The 23,323-nt window shown below is 40.5% G+C and overlaps 1 protein-coding gene across 2 annotated transcripts in view; it reads right to left on the bottom strand.

Annotated features, from left to right (window-relative positions):
• The window catches only part of CALU (calumenin), a 28,749-nt gene extending 10,461 nt beyond the window's left edge, over positions 1–18,288 (bottom strand). Inside the window, exons 1-3 of one of the 2 annotated variants that reach the window (XM_060107551.1) lie at positions 18,181–18,288; positions 8,642–8,873; positions 3,880–4,073 (exon numbers count right to left, since the gene is read on the bottom strand). In XM_060107551.1, coding sequence (XP_059963534.1) covers positions 3,880–4,073; positions 8,642–8,862 — 415 coding nt within the window. In that variant the 5' untranslated portion in view covers positions 8,863–8,873; positions 18,181–18,288. Of the gene's footprint in view, positions 1–3,612; positions 3,807–3,879; positions 4,074–8,641; positions 8,874–18,180 lie in introns of both variants that reach the window. The other variant, XM_060107552.1, reaches the window with a different exon arrangement.
• Between the last annotated feature and the right edge of the window lie 5,035 nt (positions 18,289–23,323).

The following is a 23,323-nucleotide window of genomic DNA, read 5'->3' as shown; positions in this document are numbered from 1 at the left end:
CTTCCAGAAAACATGAAAATGTATGGGGAATCAATTTCCAAGAAAGATAAACCAAGCACTGAAGAATTAACTCTTGATTACTCAGGTAAAATCGCAGCCGTATAAAGACATTCAGTTTTGGTAATCAAAGACCTCAAAATCAGGTCTGAGTTGAATGTAAATGCTTGCCATTCAACATGGAACCCTGGCTCCTGGACTGTGTAATCCGTTATGTAATGCTTCACTGTCACTGCTCTTGGGGCAACCAAAGAGCTTGAGTTTTCTAGATATATCCAAGGGGCAGCGGTGGTTCTAAAGTCATACTGAGTTTGAATCCTAACTCTACCACTTCTTAGCCATGTGACCTTGGGCAAGCAACTTGACTGTACTTCAATTTACTCATCTGTAAAATGGAGATAATAACAGTGCTGGCCTCATAGGATTGTTATGAGGCTAAATAAGCAAATAAATAGAAGTGCTAGAACAGTGCCTGGCACAGAGTTGGCTTTTAATAAATGTTAGCCATTGCTATGTTGATTAAACATTAGGTTCTCATTAAAAAGCCAGATATCAGGAATTTCCCGGAAGTCCAGTGGTTAGGACTCCGAGCTCTCACTGCCGGGGGCCTGGGTTCAATCCCTGGTCGGCAGAACTAAAATCCCACAAGCCACGCAATGCAGCACCCCCCAACCGCTCCCAAAAGAAGCCAGACATCAAAGGCCTTCTATCCCATTATAGGCCATCTGGATTCAAGTACCAGAACAACACCACTTTGAATGGTCACACTTTAGTTTCTTAAGCCAACTCAGAAATATACCATGATATACAAATACTGTTCACTACCCCCCCTCCCCAATTTTTGTAAAATTCTAGAAAATGCAAATAAACTCGAGTTACAGAAAACAGATCAGTGGTTGCCTTGAGGATTATAAAGGGACACAAGGAAACTGTTGGGGGTGATGGAAATGTTCATTTATTTCGATTGTAGTGCTGAGCTCACTGATACATACATCTGTCAAAACTCATCAATTGTGCATTTTAAATACGTGCAGTGTATCGTATGTCAGTTATACTTCAATAAAGCTGTTACAAAAGATAAATATTAGATTACAACCAAATTAAATTTGGATTTATCCATCTGTTAGGATGTTGAACTGCACAAGCAGTAGTTATTTAGTCTCTCCGTAAGATTCTAGAAAAATGAAATTTTGTTTCTTTAAGTTGAAAAAATGTGGACTTAATGGCAGAAAAGGAAAAAAAAAAACTTTTCAATCTGAGTTGCTGTATGGACCTAATAAGGTAACATGTGAAGATATTCTGAAAGGAAAAGACACCATATTAAAGGTAAGAAATGATTGTTCCTACAACATATTGGTCAAATTTTTTAAAAGATACAGCACTAGTTTTATAAACATGACCCACAGGGTCCCTTAGTAACATTACATGCTGACTTTCGATACTGTAGTTCAATCTTTCCATACTTCAAGCACAGTCAAAAACAACAACAATAAACTACTGCTTTATTTTGAGAGGTGAGCAACTTGAAGTTTCATTCTTTGTTGAGTGTCAAAATTCAGTGAGATAGTTGACTGAATCGCGAGGCTTTGCAGACCCTATACGTGTATACTCAAAGCCGTAACAGGTTAGAGACAAAGAATTTAAGGAAAGTACGATCTTTCTCAAATACTAAGTCATTTCCTCTCAACAAATAAAGCTTCAGTACAAACTATGTAACATAAATAAGAAAGATAACAGAAGACAACTTATATATTAAGAGTAGATTCTTAGCTAAGAGCCCTTCTCTCCTCCTTAATTAAAACATGGTGACTGGAATCAAGTAGCCCGATAACATGCACATATATAAGGATGAAAAAGGAAGCTTTAAAACTTTATATTTAATGACTAAACTCATGTGCGTATCATCACTGCTCAGAGTGCCATTATCTGTCTTAAGCACCAGTTTACTGGGCTATCTGGCCTGGGTAGGCTCTTGATCTAGTTTTGGTATAGGCAGGGTGGATCGTAGTATCTCATATTTCATTTGTGGCAGAGACAGGGTTAATGTTCCTTTTGTGGAAAGCAGACTAAAAGCTAAAATGATTTATACCTGAACTCAGCTGAACCAAGAACACGCTTTCACAAAAACTCCTCAGCACTTTTGTAAGGCACCTCATTACCCCGAGCACTGTCCAGCCACAGGACTCCAGGGAAAGATGCCTTATAAAGACATTGTTTCTCCAGCCAGAGCTTCAGCTTATGCAGTCTCAGTCAGTAGAAATACCCATTACATTGAATCATTTGCCCTGTGAGGCAACAAAGCTCTCAACAGATTTTTATGCACATAATCATACAAAGAGTTTAAGATTCATTCTGGACAGCAAGTGAGTGACTAGGTCTGAGCTGAGATTTATTAACACACCATTCTATTGAGATCACCAATAGCCTACCCACTGCTTTACATTTATAATTAATTCCAAATAAATCAGGAGGGTGTTGGGTCTCAGCCAGAGAGCAAGAAGCATGGATGCCTCTCTATCTGCACTCACTTTTTAATACACGTGTTTTTAATTGGGTGAAGGATATGTTTGGTTCTTGGGTAAGTGTCAAGCGTAGAGAGAGACTGCCACTCTAGTCTTAGGAATGAGAACAAGCCTGATACAGAAATAAAAATCTGTTCAACAGAAATGCATGCAGTCCTGTAATTAACAGGGACAGCTGGCTATCCAGTGGGGGAAACAGACCATCATACACTTACTGCTTGTTAGTCGGTGATGGAGAATGCCTGCTTTAACCCAGAAATTTACTTAATTTCCAGAATAAAAATGCAAGAAGTAACATTTATACATTCTTGCCTCAAACTGTAACCATGTGCAATAGAGGAATCTCACTAACAAAAACACCCTAAGTCATCAACTCAGTAAGATCGCCACCTAGCATTCAACAGCAGGCAAGTGTAATAAGTAAAAGAAAATTACTAATGGGTGGCCCAAGCATACAAGCTACCAAATCAACAGAAAGCAATCAAAGTCACATTTATTTGCCTTGAAGCATTTGCAAAGCAGGCTGATAAACTCATGTGCCAGAGAACACAAATGGGAAATAATTCATTTCTAAACTACACTAAGCAGACATACTGAAATAGTTAAATTTCATCAAGGAAAGCTATTATATTTGATCTTTATTTTATTAAGGGAAAACAGTAATTTTCCTTCTATTCTCACCAGTTACAAAGAAATCTAATTTGGTTTGAATTTCAGGTCCAACACTTTAATGTGACCATGTCAGGCTTTGAGACATCTCAAAGCCTCTTGCTTTGCATTGTTGGAACAATGCAGCCTTTTAAACAAGATCTACTACAAAACTGGTCTCTCTGAGGGATGACAGCAAGAAAAAATGGGGAAATATATCTGAAATGCTAATGATGTAAAAGATGTCAGACCTTAGAAAACCAAAATAAAACAAATTTAAAAAATACATAATATACAAATTCAAAATTAATACAGGGAAGGAGAATCAGCTCAGCATCAAACTATCTCAGATAAGCATAATTTCTTCCTTTCCTTCACTGTGTGACCCATTTGTTTCTTTGACTCAAGACCATGGTCTCTGCCAGGCTGACATCTTGCCCCTTACCCAGGTAAGTGCCATAAGTCACGTTTCTGTACTCATCCCAGGAGATTAAGCCGTCTTGATTCAAATCAAACTCCTGCCATTGGTTTTCAACATTGTCATATATGTATTTCTTCTGGGCGTGCTTAATCCAGGATTTCAGCTCCCCCTCCGTCACAAACCCATCTTTATCCGCGTCTATTTTATCTACAATCATTCTACAAGACAAAACAGTTACGTTTCAAGGTGCCGGCTCCACAAAGCTTTTTCCCCCAGATAGTAGGGACCTACCTAAAACGTAGCCGTAGGTGGCATTTTTATACTCTTCCCAGGAAACGAGGCCGTCCTCATTGAGGTCATGCCCCTTCCACTGTCGCTCTACATCCTCGTAAATCCAGCGCTTTTGTGCAAATTTAATCCAGTCTTTGAGCTCATCCACAGTGACAAACCCGTCCTTGTCGCCATCTATTTTACTTACAATCTTTCTGTAGAAAATGCAGAGAAATCCAGCAAGAGGTTAAAAGGACACTAGGCTCTGGACTTAGCCAGGTGCGTGCTGTGGCCACAGGTGTTGCCCAGAGCTAAAGCATGGAAATAAAAATTGTTTCCAAAACAAAACTGCCAGACAGGCCATTGAAAATTTTTCTCTTAAGTGCCTGTTGCTGGTCTGAAATGAGCCATCCAGACAAGGCAAGCACAGTCCATGGCTGGTGTGCTTGGATTCAAAAGTGAATCCGGACTATCCCTTTAGAGGTAGGTTTCAGCCGATGGTCAGAATTCAGGAGTGAATATCCATTCCTATCTGGGTTCTCCACTCTTAGTATCAAACAACACGCAAATCTTTATACTTTTTCTTTATTGATTTTACGAGAATCTCAATTTCTGGGTAAACAATCACAACCACTGACTTGGTTTTCTAAAAATTCAAAAATTTAAACCAGACTTTAAAAAAATTCAGCTGTGTTTAAAAAAAAAAACCCAAAACACTTCTGTTAAAAATATAAAGATATCAAATATAGTTCCAGGATCACTTATACCTAAAGTCAAGATTACTTTTTTTAAAACCCCCAAACAGGTACACAGAGACAGAAGCATGCTTATTTTAAAAAATGACTAGCAGTTTATTATACACTATGTTGAAATGGATTTTTACATATAACCACAAAACCAGAGAGCTCTGAAGAAGTAATGTGGTAAGAATGTATATCCCTCATTATGAGAATGTTAATAAGCTGAGAGGGTTAGGGTGCAGGTGATAAAGCAAAACTACAAAGCTAAAGAATCAATATACTTTGCCCTCCATGAGTTTCTTTCTTCTAGATCTGTTATGTTAATGACAGACATTTTAAAAAATGATTTATTTAAGGATTTCAAAATATGTGCATGATATGAAAACTTCTGTTTAAAGATGCAGTCACTTACTTATAGAAGCTAAGACAGCCTATGTAAAGTCACAAGAACTTTAAATCAAAACTTCCAGTGGGGGACTTCCCTGGCGGTCCAGTGGTTAAGACACTGTGCTTCCACTGCAGTGGGCACAGGTTCGATCCCTGGTGGGGAACTAAGATCTGGCATGCCGCACAGTGCGGCCAAAAAAACAAAACAAAGAAAAAACCCCAACAACTTCTAATGGAATTGAAATCTTGGCATACTCCTATGCTCTATTATTTGTAGGATTGAAAAAGACTGTCATTTGGTAGCAAATAATGTTTTTCTCCAGTTTGTATTCAACTCATGAATACAACACTGGAAAGTGATTAGAATCACAGAATACAAGCAACACAAATTCGTCTTGATATTGACATGCTGTTAGCCATGATTGTCTATTACTTAAATCTTATAATTAACAAGCATTTTCCTTCAGAGAATCTTACAGCTTTTGCTCTAAAATGTTAAAAGGTAAAGCAGTAGGAAGTCACCTCAAATATCCTCCTCTATCTACATGGACACGGGACAAAAATTTTTTGCAACTTGAACCTGTAGAATTTTAACAATATTAATAAATTAAGTTTTAACCGCCCCCAAACTTCTGCATTATCTATAATGGGATCCAGTTTGTGTCCAAAAGGTACTGGCTACCAAGATTGCCACTGTACCATTAAGAAAAAAAGGGCAAGGTACTTATTCCCGAAAGAAAATTTTAAACTATTAAAAACAGCCTAAAGAGAAGGAACACTCAGATAAAAAAGGCATATGACTGTTTAAGATGGGCTTTTCCTAATGAAGTTGGCTAAATGCCATTCTATTCATCCCAACAGAAATATCCCAAATGGTCTAAATCAGAGGTTAGCAAACTTTTTCTGAAAAAGGACAGATAAGAAGAAATTTTCACTTTGTGGGCCACATATGGTCTGTCACATATTTTAAAAACAACAAAAATAACCACAAAACCATTTAAAAATAAAAAAGCCATCCTTATCTTGCTAGCTATCCAGCCTGCAGGCAGTTGTGAAAGTACATTGGAAGTGGGCATGTCCTATTTTAGGCATGAAGCTCTAAACTCTGATCTCTGAAAGCCTGTGTAAATTTATGAAGCTAATGGTGTTATATTTCTATGACACTGGAGAACCCTACAGATCCATGATGCCACTAAATAAGCACTCACTCCAGGACAGACACAATGTACCTAGTGGATCTTATATTATTTCTAAGAGGTAACATATGCGTCTACATTTCAAAAGGCATCAAACAAATCCTTTGATTTTTTAAGAACTGGGTCAATAAATGGGCTCCAGGAGGGTTCAAAATATTCCAGAAATTTTCAGCATGCAAAATTTTATATATATTCATATGTATGCACTTTCCCTTAGCTTTCACTAGACTGCCACAGGGACTGGGCTTGTGACCCAAAAAAGGATGATGAACTGCTCTAGTTCATTTCTACAGCAACTATATCAAGGGTGAAAACTTTATTAAGGACCACCACCTCAAAATAAATAATCGTTTGAAGGACACATAAATGAAAATTAAGTATATGTAGACTTCTTGGAGGTGGGGTTGAGAATACATACACAAGAAAAAATCTTCTATCTGTCAACATTCTTCATAAGAAAAAGGAACAAAAAACTGGATATTAAAATTGTTTTTAAGTGCTTCCTGAAGTCTTTTAGGTATTATAACTAAGGATTTAAAAACAGTAGTGAATTTTTGCAACTAGACGTATAGACAATGATCTTATCTCCTAATAATTACTGGCCTCCTAGATAGATGGAAAGGGGGAATCTGTTGTTCCCAACCTCTGACGTATAGTCACGTACCAAATAATGTTTAGAAATGCCACAGTAAGTTAAAAGAAAAAAAAAGTTCACCTGGAATTCTTGCTTGCAACAGTACATCACCTTATAAACTGGAAATATTTGCCATTATCTCCCAATTTGGGAGAAGAAAATTGTACTTGGTTCATTCATACATTCCATGAAAAACATGATTTTAACCATCTTATTCTAATCAAATATGGAGTCGCTCATGTGTTGAACTTTTGATATTTACTGATGACAAAAAGAAACATTTTCTCTCTACTGAAGACTGTTAGCAGAGCTATTCCAGTAACTACACAGAGCCAGAACACCCAGATTGACACCAAACCTAAGGGCCCTTCATTATTTAACAGTAATTCTGCACAGAGACATGTGCAGACCAAAATGTAGGCTGGACATGCATGTTATGCAAGACACGAAGACTGAGAACGCCCTCATGCATCCCTATTTTCAGCCTGGAATGTTAGCACAGTTATAAGATTAAAATTAAAAGTGAGCATGGTCCCTCAAAGTTAGAAAAACAACCTAACAGAAGACTAACTCTTTGATAAATTTCTATTTTCTCTATCTACTTTCAAATGTTTTAGGAGTTTCTCATTCTACACAGCAAAATCTTTTGATTGTTTCTGTGAGTGTTTAAGAATAAAATATTATATCCTTCAGTTAGCAGAAAACCCGTTGAAAGAATAAATTTATTTTGAAGTACCACCCAAAGCAAATCTTATAACGTCTTCTAATCACAGCACTATCCATGGGCAAAATATTTTTGGAAATTCCTATGTGGTATAACTTTTCAGACAAATCTCTTGAATATAGTTCAGAAAGTTACACCAATGGTAGCCTTTCATTGAGGAGAAAATGTTCACTGAATTAACCTGCATTTCCTTAAAAAGCAAGGCTTTGAAAGAGCTAAAAAAGACATTCTCAGATCCTCAGAAATAATCAACTGGAATTATACCAAATCAACTCTTTAAAAAAAAGATGCCTGCTGAGAGAGCCACAGAACCTGACTACGGCCCAGCTGTTACTGAAATAGCAACACATGCTCTGACATTAAGACCACTGCTTATTACAACCTTCTAAAAGGCAAGGTTGAGGGACTTCCCTGGCGGTCCAGCAGTTAAGACATCGCCTTCCAATGCAGGGGGTGCAGGTTCGATCCCTGGTCAGGGAGCTAAGATCCCACGTGCCTCACGGCCAAAATACCAAAACATAAAATAGAAGCACTACTGTAACAAATTCAATAAAGACTTTAAAAATGGTCCACATTAAAAAAAAAAAGGCAAGGTTGGTTTGGTTTGGTTTTTGGTTAAGCAAATATCTGACAGTGAAACCAAAGAGGGTGAAGGACATCCTTGGAAACCATAACTCTACAGAAATTAGTCAGTCCAGGAGTCTAATTTGCAGTTTATTATCCACTCAAAGACTTGGTATGGTCAGTAATAAATAGGTCCCAGATAGTTTTTAAAAATTAAAAGCAACAGGTTTGAGAAAATCCCCATGTAATGTTCCTTTGGGGTCAAGATGATGCAGTTTAAGCTGAGTCCTATAGTATGTGGCAATTCTATGCATAAATGACTTTGCTTTGTAGAACGAGGTAAAAACTATTATTCAATGGAGAAATGCAGGAAAGCGCTTAATTAAATTTTAGTGGTAGCAATTCTATGGTTAGTTTTCAGAAGATGTAGTTCAATACAGCTTTACTGAGTGACTGAGCCAAAAGAGAAAAAAAGAATGAGTTGATTTATAAAGAAATGTCATTATTCTAACTAGCTCCCTGAGAGCTGGCACCTTACCCAAGTCTTTCCTTGCTCTCTTCTGGTGTCAGCTGATCAAAGGTTTTTGCTTCTTCAGCACCCAAGAAGGCATCATGGTCATAATCAAAACTCTGAGCATCATTGTGAACTTTGTCACTGAGCTGAGGCTCATGGTGTACACGGTCCTTCTTTTCCGTGGGCTTGCTCAAGGCAAAGGCTGTGCACAGGGACAGGCATGTAAGAAACTGTCGCAGGTCCATGATAATCAGATCTTAAAGAAAAAAGAAAGGTAGTTCATTCAGGAGCAGTATGCTTAATAATGAAACAAGAAATTAAAAGCTCACATCCAGTTACAATATTAATTTGATATTATCCCAAATATTATTACTTAATCCATAAAAAAAAGTATGGTAGAATATCAGACTTTCCAGTTTTACTCTGAGAAATATTCACCAGTTTTCTTCATCTGATTGTAGGCTGACAAGGAATTACTAGGAACATCCACCTTGTAAGTGGTCTCATTTCAAAAACACCAAAGTAGAACTTTAATCCTTTTGCCCAAGTTCCTAAGATTTAAAAGTGAAAGGACCAAGATTTAAATCCAGACCTACTGACTCCAAATACTTTACCTTTGTACTACATCAGTGGTCTGGTCTTCAAACCTGGCTGGTTATTAGAATCACCTAGGAAGCTTTATTAAAAAAAAAAAAAAAAAAAGTTTCCCCTACTGAATTAGAATCTCTGAGGCTGAACCCAAGCATTTGTAGTTTTAAATGGTTCCCAGGTGATTCTGATGGTTGTCAGATAAGAACCAATGATCACCTTCAAAGATCAAACCACTGAGATGGTACAGTGATGGATAACTGCCTTATCATTCCGTATACCTGTGTTTCCGTATACCTTATACCCAGGTATAAGGACCACCTGGAATACTGTTCAAAGTACAGATTCCCCAGCTCTACACTGTACGTTCAGAATCTCTGCAGTCACAGGTGATTCTGATGAACAAGCACAAGGCTGGAACACTTTATCGAAAACAGTGACAAAAAATCGCAGAGAAGCTGCAGGATAGAAACTGTTTAGAACTCTTGACAGATAACCTATAGTATTGTCCAGAGAGGGTAAGGTTTTAGAGAAAACAGTAAAATTAAAAATCAAGGTGGGGGGTGGGGCGGGGGAGACTTCCCTGGTGGCACAGTGGTTAAGAATCTGCCTGTCAATGCAGGGGACATGGGTTCGAGCCCTGCTCCGGGAATATCCCACATGCCATGGAGCAACTATGCCCATGCACCACAACTACTGAGCCCTCGTGCCACAACTACTGAAGCTCTTGCTCCTAGAGCCCGTGCTCCCCAACAAGAGAAGCCACCGCAATGAGAAGCCTGCGCACCACAACGAAGAGTAGTCCCTGCTCGCCACAACTAGAGAAAGCCCGTGCACAGTAACGAAGATGCAACACCGCCAAATATAAATAAATAAATAAAATTTAAAAACCACAAAAAAACAAATCAAGGGGGGACTTCCCTGGCGGTCCACTGGTTAAGACTCCATGTTGCCACTTGCAGGGGGCATGGGTTCGATCCCTGGTGGGGAACTAAGATCCTGCATGCTGTGCAGTATGGCCAAAAAATAAGATAAAAAATAAAAAAATCAAGGGGAAAGAGTTTCCCAGGCTTTCATATTTTAACTAATCCTTTATCAGTAGAACACAGATTCTGAAGGCTTCTCCCCTTGTGGTGAGTATAAACTTTAATAATTTCATATTATCACTTACTCGTTTCCTCTTATGATCAGTGACTCCCTTACTGGATGCGTAGGTGGTTACTGGGCATGAGGCCTGTTGTAGGTTGAACTGTGTCCCCCCCAAAAGATACGCTTTAGTCCTAATCCCTGGTGCCTGTGAATGTGACCTTATTTGGAAATAGGATCTTTGCAGATGTAATCAAGTAGGATGGGCTCTAATACAATGGCTGGTGTCTTTATAAAAGGAGGGAAATTTGGATACAGACACAGAGAAGATAGTGCCACATTATGAAAGAGGCAAAGATCAGAGTGATCATCTACGAGCCAAGGAATGTCAATGATTGCTGGCAACCACCAGAAGCTAGGAAGAGGCAAGGAAGGATCCTCCCTTAGGGCCTTCAGAGAGCATGCCCCTACCAACACTCTGATTTCCAATTTCTAGCCTCTAGAACTGTAAGAGAATAAATTTCTGTCCTTTTAAGCAATGTAGTTTATGGTAATTTGTTACAGCAGCCCTAGGAAACTAATACAAGGCTACAGTACAGAGGGACACAGCATCACATGAAAGTTAAATGCATTATCTTGTCCTAATCTGCAGATTAAACTAGCCACAGGCTTCACCTTCCCCAGGATGTCACCAGTGGAACTACCTAATCTAAGGCTCATTTTTTATATATAAAAATTTTTTTTAATTATAAAAACTCTTTCAGCATTGCTTGTAACTCAGTGATCTCAACCTAGACTGTACCCTAAAATCACCTGGGGAGTTTTTATAAATGACCACTGAACCCCACCCTTAACCATAAATATTTTTAAAAGGCAGCCAGGTTGAGAACCAGCATTCTAACCAAATTCTCAAATGGCCATAATAGTATCTTAAGAAATGTGACTTGAGAGTACACTTAATACGAAGAAACTGCATGCATCTGATCCTGCCTCAAAGTTTTGGGAATTAGAAGGAAGAAAGTGAATTGTGTCAAGGGATAAAGAAATCAAATACGCCAATAACTTAGACATATTTTAATGTATCCATCTCCTTGTAATCCCCCAAATAGTAACTAAAAGAAGTTACATTGTATTTGCTTGGATTTACAAAGCATTTTGGATTTAATAAACTAAAAAATGCTTAGCACAGCTAATGGTGAGCACGTTACGTTATATAAAAATTCCTTAAAAGTGGAAGGAAAGCAAATAGAGGAATATGTTTAATGCTAACACAATTTAGCTGATTATACAAAGGCACAACCTGAGGCCTCCTTGAGTGACTTTCAGGCTGTCAAAGGGCATACAAGGGCACTATTTGTGTACAATAGGAAAGCAGCTAAGTGGGGAGGTCCAGAAATGGCAGAGAAGGATACATCAGTAGAGAGCAGAAAGTGTTCTAGAGTGACTAGGACAATGCCAAAAAGACAAACAGAAATGTTAGCTAAGGAGATAATGGGAGGCAGTCGCTTCCCCAAGAGCCCATTTCAAAAACACACAAAAACGGTAATTTTGCTGGACAGTTGTTAAGACTGATGAAAATCCATCAGAGCAAACAATGTGGCAGCACTGTCCTAAGACCCACAGAGAAAGGGGAAGAAGGTGGTACTATTCTTAAGCTGTTCACCAGTGTTAGGACTTGGCTATGCTTCTGGAAGTTTATCAATGTTGTTTCGTGCTATCCCATCAAAATACCCAAATGTGTATACAAAGATGCTTCAATTCAGATGTTCAATGATAAGTTTATAATGATTTTTTAAAAAAGGAAAATGAACTAAACCTAAGAAGTGGTAAATACATATGAAATCTATACTGTGGAACACAACACAGTTTAAGAAGAATGAAGCGGACCTATTCACACTGAAACTGACAAGGCACCAAGATATGTTCAGTGAACAAAAACAACAATAAGAAAGCATGTTGTAAAACAATATCAAGATCTCATTTATATAAAAAGCAAAATCCAACAACCTCCCCAGCTTGTTTATATTTGTATAAAATATAACATATATGCACGAAAATGGTGTGGAAGGATAAACATCTACCTGTAAACAGCAATAAGCCCTAGGCTGAAGGGAGAAGAGATGGGGTGGGGAGGTAAGGTTCATGGGGAGTGAACTTCACTACTGTACTGCTGTGTTGTCTTATTTTTTGTAAATGAGCACATAGTCATGTGTATTATCTTTTTATGTGTATTACTTTCTAAACAATAGCATAAAAATTCTTTGCATTTTTAGGTAGCAAAGCAAACATTTTCAAGCCATTTCTCCAGACTGGAAAAGGAGACTGAAGGACAAACACATATTTATTCTTAAGACACAAACCCTATTTTATAAAGTAAAATAACACTGCCCTAGGAGAATAACACTCCAGCCCACTTTTCAATAACTGAATCTAATCAATCAGATCAGTGGAACAGTAAAGAGAAAATTAGATTCAGTGGCTCTCTCAAACATCACAGTATGCCTTTATTTTAGGACAAAATGAAACTTCCATTTCAAACTACAAATAATTCTTTAGACAAATAAAATCCTTTACAGAGATAAGGAATAAGATTTATGTTGTTATTTTTTGATATATCCAAATAATATCTATAATGTTAGAGGCTTACAGAATCAAGTAAAATCAAGAGTCACTGCAACAGATGATTTTCCTTATGTCTATTAACAAGGGGGCTTCCCATTCAGGAAAATTTTATAAGTGACTAATTACATCCCGAGAATAATACTCTAACAACTCTTGCATAATACCCTGACAACTTCTGCAAACCCCAAATGTTTTAATATGAATTAATGCTTAAGCCCACTAACACTATCAGGGCCTGGGAAGGATACTGTGTAAAGTTTTGATACTGTGTAACATAAAGAAATGCAACAGATTGACTCACTGTGATTCTAGAGGGAAAACTACATTTAAGATTGAGGTGTGACATCTTGATACAGTGATAAAAGAAGAATTTCAGAAAAAAAGCCAAGTGACTCACCTTTATCATTTATCCATCTCTCTATCCTTTCCCTTCTCAATTAAACTTTCAATCCTGCCCCTCTACAGGTTCCTCCATTCTGTCAATCAATACTTCTCAGGTCTTCATAATCCAAAATCAGTCTTTCTCAGACCCCGTTATTCCTTCAAGCATGCTCTTCCCTTTCCTTCACCCATACGGTCTCTAGAAACTGCTCTCTCTGCTTCCTCACCACCTACTGTCACCCTGAAATATGGGTTTCTATCACTACTGATGAAACTGCCTAAAAAGGTCATCAAGGACCACCTGCTGGACAAAGCAATGGTCCTACCTTTATCTCTCTGCAGTGGGCAATGAAAAATCTGCATTTTAATAAGTTTTAAAAACTATGCACTTTGTGCCCACATATAATATATCAACTCCTGGCTATTAGAAACTAACAAAAGGCCCCTTGTTTTATGATTACAGACACTAAAAAAAGAGACTACTAAATTTATCTAAATCCATATACACATAAAAATGTCCAAATAGAAACAAAGGATATCTCCCAAGACAAAGGATATATAATGTGGGACAATGTGAGAAGGAGTATAAAACAACTTCTTACACAAGGCATCTGAAGAACTACATTAGTGCAGTTATTTCTGAAGCATCTTTCTCTTTTCAACCAAATGGAAACCAAATAATAGAAAGCTAAGACCCTTCTCTTTCTCCGTCATGAGAGCTATTCATCAATGGATAACAGAACATTAGGAAAACATAATATACTACATAAATGAAGGACTTGGTTGTATGAGTTTTTACCATATGGTCTAGGTGAGTCTGGCCACAGGTTTGTCAATTTTGTTTACCCTTTCAAAGAACCAGCTCTAGGTTTTGTTGACTTTTTCTATTGTTTTTTAAATCTCTATTTCCTCTCTGATCTTTATTATTTCCTCTTTCTGCTGCCTTTAGGTTTTGTTTGTTCTTCTTTTTCTAATTCTTTCAGGTGGTAGGGTTAGGTTATTTGAGATTTTTTTTCTTTTCTGAGGAAGGCCTGTGAACTTACCATGTGATCTAAAGGTAAATCAATGGCTGTGAAAAATGCATCTCCCCATCTCCCATTTCTCAAATGACCTATAAGTTTCTCTTCCTCAAATTCTGTCCCTCCCCCACCAAGGGTAACATTTAATATTTTTTCTTAAACAAACAGAAAACTAGACCTGCAATGTCCAGGACAAGAGCTACTAGCTACATGTGGCTACCAAGCAGTTGAAATGTGGCTAGTGTGAATTAAGAAGTGGCGTGGGCCTCCCTGGTGGCGCAGTGGTTGAGAGTCCGCCTGCCGATGCAGGGGACACGGGTTCGTGCCCCGATCCCGGAGGATCCCACATGCCGCGGAGCGGCTGGGCCCGCGAGCCATGGCCGCGGGGCCTGTGTGTCCGGAGCCTGTGCTCCGCAACGGGAGAGGCCACAGCAGTGAGAGGCCCGCGTACAGCAAAAAAAAAAAAAAAAAAAAAAAAAAAGAAGTGGCGTGTTACACTTTATGTCAAAAGAATGGTATTTTTGTATGTACTGGATTAAATTATTAAAATTAATTTCACATGTTTAAAATATTCACCTGTAAATCTAAAGTTACATACGTGGCTTGTATTATACTTCTTATCTACTGCATCACACAATGCTAGAGACACAAATAAAGGGCTAGAACAGAAAAGGTATCAAGTTACTATCATACTTTTGCAGCATGTCACCAATAACGGTCTCCTGCAAAGTTATTTTCATGAATTGTTCCACTTAATTTATAAGGAAAAAAAGGTAACAGCATAGTCTTGAATTTCTTTCAAAAACAATAAGCCTTAAGAATTAATTTTATCCATTCAAAAATTTCCTTGACAGCTCTAAATTCATGCCATTTCTCACCTCCTTCCCAATCATTTTTTATAAAAATCCGTAGGTCACAGAACACTTAAAAGTAAGTTTTTTCAGGGGAATTTAGATGTCTAGATTAAATTCAACTTCTCAAGAACATTAACAGTGGGTGACCCCACAGTTATTCTGGTTGACCAAAGACCCACTGCTCAATGTTAATAGTGGGAGAAATGGGTGTGGTGGTAGAATTCCAGTTCTGTGAGTTGGATATTTGGCGGGGGGGCGGGGGGGGGGGAGGCATTCCTTTATAGTGCAGCAAAAGCAGACTCTCAATGCTTAAGTGTCTACTTCAATTGGGGATTGAGGGCAAGAGCCTGACAGCAATTTAACTATACTAAGGCTCAGGTTATAAAGTCTAGGAATTAAAGGTATCTGGTTATCTATCTGACATTCTTCACTTACAGACTTTAGTACAAGTACCACCAATGGATTATCATATTAAAGTAATAATGTCACCCTTCATGATTTGATAAAAGTTATGATAATGACAAACCATTTATTAAACATTTCTCTAGCGATCAATGGAACAAATTTACATTAATATATTCTAATTCATTCTAGTTCATTAATATATTCTAATTAAACTATTTGTGTAACTGAGGGCATACGTTTATAAGATAGTTGAGTATATAAAAGTGCAAACTTCGGCTGTAGAAGAAAAGCCTTGAAATGACAAACTATTACTCAGGTTTCATTAGTTCTATAACCAAAGCAACCCAGTACAAACTTAAAATTTTTCTTGCTACAGAGTAAAGAAAATTTTCTTTAAGAATTAAGTTCTTAGAAACTCTGGAGAATCAAAGTTTCCTTTTGGCAGATGAAACTTCAATACATAATTAATTACTATAGGAATACCATGTAAAATGTAGGGACAAGAGTTTTGGTTTCTAGTTGTAATTTGCTGTGCATGTGTAACATGCATAAAATGCTTGGGAATCCTTGCTTTAGTGCCAAATGTAAATAAATGTAATTTAAAAATCCTAGGTGAAAAGACCTACCTACTATGATCACTCCAGCTGGAAATGATCTGCACATATTCCTCTCAACTTTTATAAGACTTGTTTGTACCATTCCACAATAAGGATCATAGGCTATCTTAAGTTGTCTCCTTAGCTCCTCTGTAGATGTACATTTTTGGAAGGCAGGGATCTCAGCTAATATAAATTAATTCCCCTCTGTAGTCCTTAACACAGTGTCTTGCACTTTCTGTACACCAAAACATTTTATTGGATTAGTTGGACTGTACTTGGGAGCAACAAAGTTCCTGCCAGCTGCCAGTGCTCCCCAACCCCCAATTCCCCTTACCGGATCTGGCCATCAGCCAGCAACAAGAAAAGTGTTATTTCAGCTGTCTTAACTCTAATACATAAATCACAGCAGCAACAACATCCATATTTAAGAGTTCATAAAGACAGGGAACTAGGACCTTACGGCCTAGCAAGCACCTCCAATGGCTATCCCTGGCTACACCATGCATGTGCCACACACAGAGAAAATGTGTGTTAAAATCAGTGTACTGATCTCCAGTACTGGTGCAATGTACCTAAAATGCCATAAGCATCTTTTGACACGTCATTGGATGAATGGAAGCAAACGATTATATTAACAGTGATGATTAAGAGTTGATTTCAAAGCTGTATCTGAGTACTACTATCCACTCAGGCATACTCAATTCATCTTTGTTAGCTCATGTTTCTCCTAGTTGTGATTCTCAAAAGAATCCTATTGGAGACCGCTGAACCCCTGTAAATCTCAGATTAGGCCCAGGTAAACTCAGATCTCTCGCCACACAAATACAATTTACAGGTTACCTCTGGACCCTTATTTGTAGTACAATACATAAATTCTTCAATGATGACCACCGTTTGGTACCCGGTTAACTAAATCTACTGAATGAGGTCAAACATGCATTTGTCTTGTGTCAAGTCCCATTCTATGGCAAAGAATAAATTTATCAGAAATTCCACGGTTCTCTACCTCCAGGCTACAAAAACAAATCAGAAGCAACCTTATTCCTGACTCATTAACGTAGACTTTACGGTTCATGCCAGGAAGTGAATGTAATTCAACTCTCAAAGACACTATTCTGGGACTTTGTACACTTAGGAATTCAGATCAAAGGCCCTGAAGTTTTAGTAGGAGACCCAGGGAGCTTTTTGCCTTGATGCAAAAGCAGCTTTTGGAACTGCAAATCACACGACTCTTAATCAGGGCAGCTGTAGGGAATTAAGTTTATTGATGAACACAGTATGCCAAAAATCAGAACTAGGGTGTGGAGCTAAAGCAACAAAACAAGGTAAAGATACAATCCTTTAATGAAGCTTTTAAAACTACTTTCCTTCGCTGACCGAAGCATGCGGCCAAACATGGAAGCTTGAAATATTCCGCCTTTTCTTTAAAATTATAGAGAGTTAAAAAAAAATCACATAGTGTCTTCATGCTTTCTTCCCCCTTGTTTCTACACCCTCAAAGTCAGCGAACACGACCTTCTTGGCAGATGCAGATGTCCTCTCGGGATGTGGCCCTGGGGCGGAGCTGGCGGACACAAGGAGGCCCAAGTGTGGGAAGTGGCAGGGAGCTGTAACAATAACGCTATCTGACTGCACTCTGACCTTCAGGAGGTAAACAAGAGTGACCTTTTCGGACGAAGGGCTTGCTGACTGGCGGGGCCCAGGGCCAGAGGACGTGGCAAGCCAGGCACGAAACTGTACCCCACAGGACGCAAAGCCGGGAGCCGGAGTTCGCAGGGACCCAGGCCCCTTCCCAGAGCGCAAGGGAAGGCGAGAGGCGGCCTCCGACCCACGCTGCGCACCGAGGGTCGGGCAATCGCGAGCAGCCTCAGGCCCCAGAACCCCGAGCTGGCAGAAACAGGGGCCCTGAGACAAGGAGGCCCTGCCGCGCCGGGAGCGAGGCCCAGAGAACAAAAAGAAAGTGAACAAGGGGGAGGCGGCGGCGGAGAGATGTGCACCGTGGTACTTACCGCTCCCCGTTGCGCCCACTGCCCAGGATGCCGCGGCTGCAACTCACCCACCGGCTCAGCTCTGGCGCGCAAGCACCGCCCAACCGGAAGCGGTTCCGCGCCCCGCCGCTGTCCTCCACGCCGGCAGACTCCGGACCAATCACCAACAAACCCGCCGCGGACGCACAGCTTCCCCGGACAGCCATTGGCCCTACGGTCTCGTGGTCCGGATTGGCTGGAAAGCGCCACGTCCCCGCGAGCGCGCCGAGTTACGTGGACAGGATTCCCTCCCAGCTCTCGTCCCGGGACTTGTGGGGTTGGCGGGCCACAGCTCCTTACTCCGGGGGGCGTGTGGGCGCGGCTGTCCGACCGCCACGTCCTGGTTCGCAGCGCTTGACTCGGCCTCCATAGGGCTTCTTAAATTATCCTAATTATCTTCATGCCCACAAGAACCCAGGGCCGAATTAATCCGACTCTGTCAGTCGCCAACTATTGATATATTGAATAATCCCATTCCCTCCTTTCCCTTCAGCTCTACCGCCTAAATGGGGTATCGTACAGAACTTCAGTCGCTGGCTTCGGCTTCATCTCCCACCACTTCTCGGGTGTCGCGCTCGGTCCACCACCATCTCGGTGTTTCCTAACTGCCCGCCCTTTCACATCTCCATAGTCTTTTATTATCAACCAGGAGTGACGGCGTTTTCCAGATTCTCTGCCTTGTGAATGACAATAGAAGTCCCGGTTCACAGAAATCACGGTTTAGATGTTAGCTCTAGAAGCCTTTCCTGACCTCACTAAGCATAGTAATTCCTCCCTTATTTACCTTCATAGCACTTTGCATCTTTGGTACACTTTGCCAAATTTTGCTATATAATGCTGCTTATCCATTTGTCCTCCTCCAGACTAAGCTCCAGGGGAGAGATCTTCCTTTATTCATCTTTGTACCTACAGCTTTGAGCTTACTGCCCAGTACAAAGTAAATGCCTAATAATGTTAAGTGAACTGAATGGGTGGAACCCATAGAATGTCCCTGATTGAAGAGGAACACAGGAAATTATTAACTTATTCATTCATTTTCACATCATGAAATTAAAGTTAAATTAAATAAGGGCTACTATGTTTGCAATGTCAATGGACTATAAACCTGTGTTCTTAGCACATAAAGCCTCTATAGTTTAAAATCCAGTTGAGACATGTAGTATGCTCATGAGAGAGTTAAATAGAAAGCAACTTAGTTTACTTTAAACATCAAGATGAGAGGTTGACAACCAGTGGGAATTCAAAGTTGTGGCCCTGACCCTTGGTGGCAACCAGAGAGGGCTTCCTAAGAAGGTGTGACTCAGGCTAGACTAAGAAATTCCTGAATGCCCTATTCATCAAAAGGAATAACAGGAACAAGGGTAAGCAGGGGACAGAGTAGGAGGTAACTTCTTAGGTCAGGTAGGGGATGAGGGAGGTAAAAAAAAGGGGGGGGGGAAGGGGGGAGCCTGAGCTCTGAGGAGCCTGAGCTGAAGGCAGTGGGAATTGTGGGTCTTCTTCTGAAGGTTTCTAAGCTTGTACCTTTGTGGCAGATGGAATGAGGTTGAAAGTGTTCTTTCAGGGAGGTGCATCTCCTAATAGGGGTTAACTATAATAGAATAGGTTGCATCAGGAGATATTTTAAAAACTATTTTGAAAATGCCTCCTTGAAGTCAGGCACTGCACTAGGTGCTGGTGAACCCACAAAGAATAGGACATGGTCCCTGCCCTCAAGGACCTGCAGCCTAGTGGGAGAGCCACCATCCTGGAAGTGTCCTAGAAGAGGCTGGATAAGCTAGTGGGACTCTGCCAGAGATGGGGCCTGTCAACCCTGAGATTCCCTGTGGATGAGGGCTTGGCCTAGGCAAAGCAAGAGAAATGCAAATGAACACTTCTATACAAGGGAATTTTAAAAAGTGGGAACAACAATTTCCTGGACTCAGTCACTGCTTGGAAGAAGGAAATGAAGAAGGAGCACTCAAAAATTTAAAGCTGTAATCATAGGAAACTGGGAGAACGAGCTAGATGAGTGGAAGACGGGGGAACTGAATTGAGTTCAAGACATGATGAGTTAAGGTGATGGCAGAACATTGAAAAAGAAAGAACCAAAAGGCTGGAGGAGATACTTAGGGTCACTGGCCAGGCAGCAGCTGGTGGAGCCATGAGAACACATGAGCTTTCTGAGGAGAGTAAAACAGATTAGGCCTCATGGGAGCCCAAGAGTTAGAAGGAAAGCAGAGGAGGAAAAGGACATGAGGGCTGACACACATAAGAAGTGTCACCATAGCTGTATCAAAGGCCCATCTAACCATGGATTCTGTCTCTGAGAGAAGCACTGAAGGACTGTTTATGGCAGGTATCGTGATGTCAGCCTCAAAAGGCTGATGGTGTTCTTCAAGCATCCCAACTCTGCTCATGTGGCGCTACTGAACATTCACTCCACAAATGAATGTATTGTTTCCTGTATGCAAGACACTGTTCTAGGCACTGGGGATACAGCAGTGAACACAATGGAACAAACTCTCTCATGGTGCTCATATTCTGGTATGCGGCCAATAAACAAGATAAAAAAGCAAAATATGTAGAATGAGAAGTGGTGATAGGTACCACGGAATAATAGAAGGCAGGGGAGGAGAAAAGCGGGTGTCAGGACTATCAGGAGTGGTGCTGCAGTCTTTGAGAGGGTGGCCAGGGACGGCTTATGGAGAGGATGACATGTGAGTGAACATCTGAAGGTGGTGAAGAACATCCCGGGGAAAGGGGAGAGCAAGGGCAAAGGCCCTGAGCTGAAGCCTGCTGGAGTGTTTGAGCAGCAGCAGGAAGTCAGGGTGGCTGGGTACAGTAATTGAGGAGAGTGGAGAACATGAGGTCAGTCGCAGGGATGGCGGTAAAGGGGAGAGGGACACCACGCAGGGCCTTTAGGCCATTGTAAGGACTACAGCTGCTACTATGAGTGAAGTGATGTAGAAGACACTGGCTAATTATTTACCAAACTGTTTCTTCTTCATCCTGTGACACAGCTAGACTACCTTTCCCAGCCCCCTTACAGCATGGCCACGTGACTGAGCTCTGGCCAAGGGAAGAGAGGCAGAAATTATGTCCACTACTTCCAGTACTGGCCATGCAAACCTACCACATGCCATTCTCCAAGCTCTTTCTCTTTCTGTGGCAACCCTGGAAACTGTCCAGTGCAGATAGCGAGTCACAGGATAGAAGGAGCCCAGGGTCCTGTTAAAGAGCCACTCCATGAACAGGAACACCCTTTCTGGACTTTTCTGTGTGTGAGAAATGAACTTCTGTTGGTTATTTTATGCCATTGATATATCGGGGTTTTTTATCTCTTACAGAGGTAGCATTACCTTAACTAATACAGATGGGAAGCCACGGGAAGCCACTGGAAGGATTCCACTTCTCATTGGAGCATAGAAGTAACATGACCTAAGATTTTAAAAGGGTCACATTAGATTGAGGAGGTTAAGATTAGAAACAAGCCACCCACTTAGGAGGCTTTTGCAACAATCCAGGTGATGATGGCTTGGTCCAAGGTAGTAACAGTAGAAATAGTGAGAAGTGTCAGATTGTGCATATATTTTGAAAGTATCAATAGTTTAAAAGGGTTCCCTGATGGGTTGGAAATGGGGTGGAGAGAGAGGAGTCAAGGATGAGGCAAGGCTTTGAGCAAGTAAAAAAATGGAGCTGCATTTACTAGGATAGAAAAGACCTTGTGGGGAGCAAGTCTCGAGGGATACTACTGAGAGATTAGTTTTGGACATATTGAGATGCCTATTAGATATTCAAATGGAGATGTCAAGTAGGCAGTTGGAGCTCACAGTGTCTGGACTAGAGATATAAATTTGGGAGTAACTGGTTTATGTGTGGTATAAAACCATGTGTTTTGATTAGAAGGGACCCAAGACTGAGTCCTGGAAATTTCTAGTGTTTGGAGATGGTGGTGGTGGTGGGGGCGTTGATGAGAATGAAGTAGCAAAGGAAACTGAGGAGAAAAGCCAGTGAAGGAGGAGGAGAGCTTAGTGTTCTAGATGCCAAGTGAAGGAAGTGTTTCCAGGAGAAATCACATATGTTACGCGCTAACAGTGAGCTGAGGACAGATTGACCATTGGCTTTAGCAATGTGAAGATCAGGTTTGGTGGGGTAGTGGAGGGGTTAGAGAGAGAATGCGAAGCAAGATGTTGGAAACCCTTTCAGGGCGTTTACTATAAAGGGGAGCAGAGTGGGCAGAGGGGCCAAGAGAGGTTTTGTTTTATTTTGTTATGTTTTTAAATGGAAGAAATAACAGTTATGTTTTGGAGAAATACCAGCATGATTGTTACTGATGGGAAGGACCTAGGAGAGAGAATCAAACTGATGGTGTAGGGAGAAGGGAGAGTTGCTGGAGCAACGTCCTTGAGAAGGGGAGATGGGATGGGATCCAGTACAAAAGGGGAAGAGTTGGACTTTGCTTAGAGTGAGACCGTTCTTCTATATTAATAAGGAGAGAAACTCGATCTACTGGTCCGATTCCAGGTAAGTGGTAGGCATCGTGGTGAGAACTTGGAGTTCTCTTTCAGTTGCTTCTATGTTCTCAGTGAAATGGGAAGCTGGGTCATCAGGAGGCAGTGGGGGGTTTAAAGTGGGAGAAGATGTGAAATAGCCATTCAACAGAGAGAACATATGAGGGGAACATAGTATGATCTCCAGGCAACATTAAGGACCCTCTTGAGGCCTGAGATGATGACTTTGAGGTGAAAATGGTTAGTATGGCATGTGATTTTTCTCCAGGCAAGTTTAGTGGCATGGTGCAGTTGGTGGAGAGTTGGACTTGGTCGGTGAGTAGAATAAAGTGGAAGAGACACAAAGGTGCTGAGGGTACTTGCAAGGGAGTGATAATATTCAGGATGGATTCTGGAATCTAGGCTGGAGGGGAAGGGACTGAGGATGTGAGGAGAGTGAGGGATAGTGAAAACCCAGAAGGAGCAAGAGATTGCAGGATTGGTGGGGTTGAGGATTATTGAACTCAGGGAAATATAGGAGATGGTATAGTTGGAGGGTAGGAATAATGGGGTGGGGTGCAGTTATTAATGACAAACTCTAGGGTAAAATCAGGGGGGTCAGTGGCCGAGGAGGGTGAAGGACAGTAACAGCGACC

This window comes from Mesoplodon densirostris, chromosome 9 (genome assembly GCF_025265405.1).
Source record: "Mesoplodon densirostris isolate mMesDen1 chromosome 9, mMesDen1 primary haplotype, whole genome shotgun sequence".
NCBI lineage: Eukaryota > Metazoa > Chordata > Mammalia > Artiodactyla > Ziphiidae > Mesoplodon > Mesoplodon densirostris.
The sequence above is the reverse complement of the archived record's forward strand: the minus strand, read 5'-3'. Positions and strand labels throughout refer to the sequence as shown.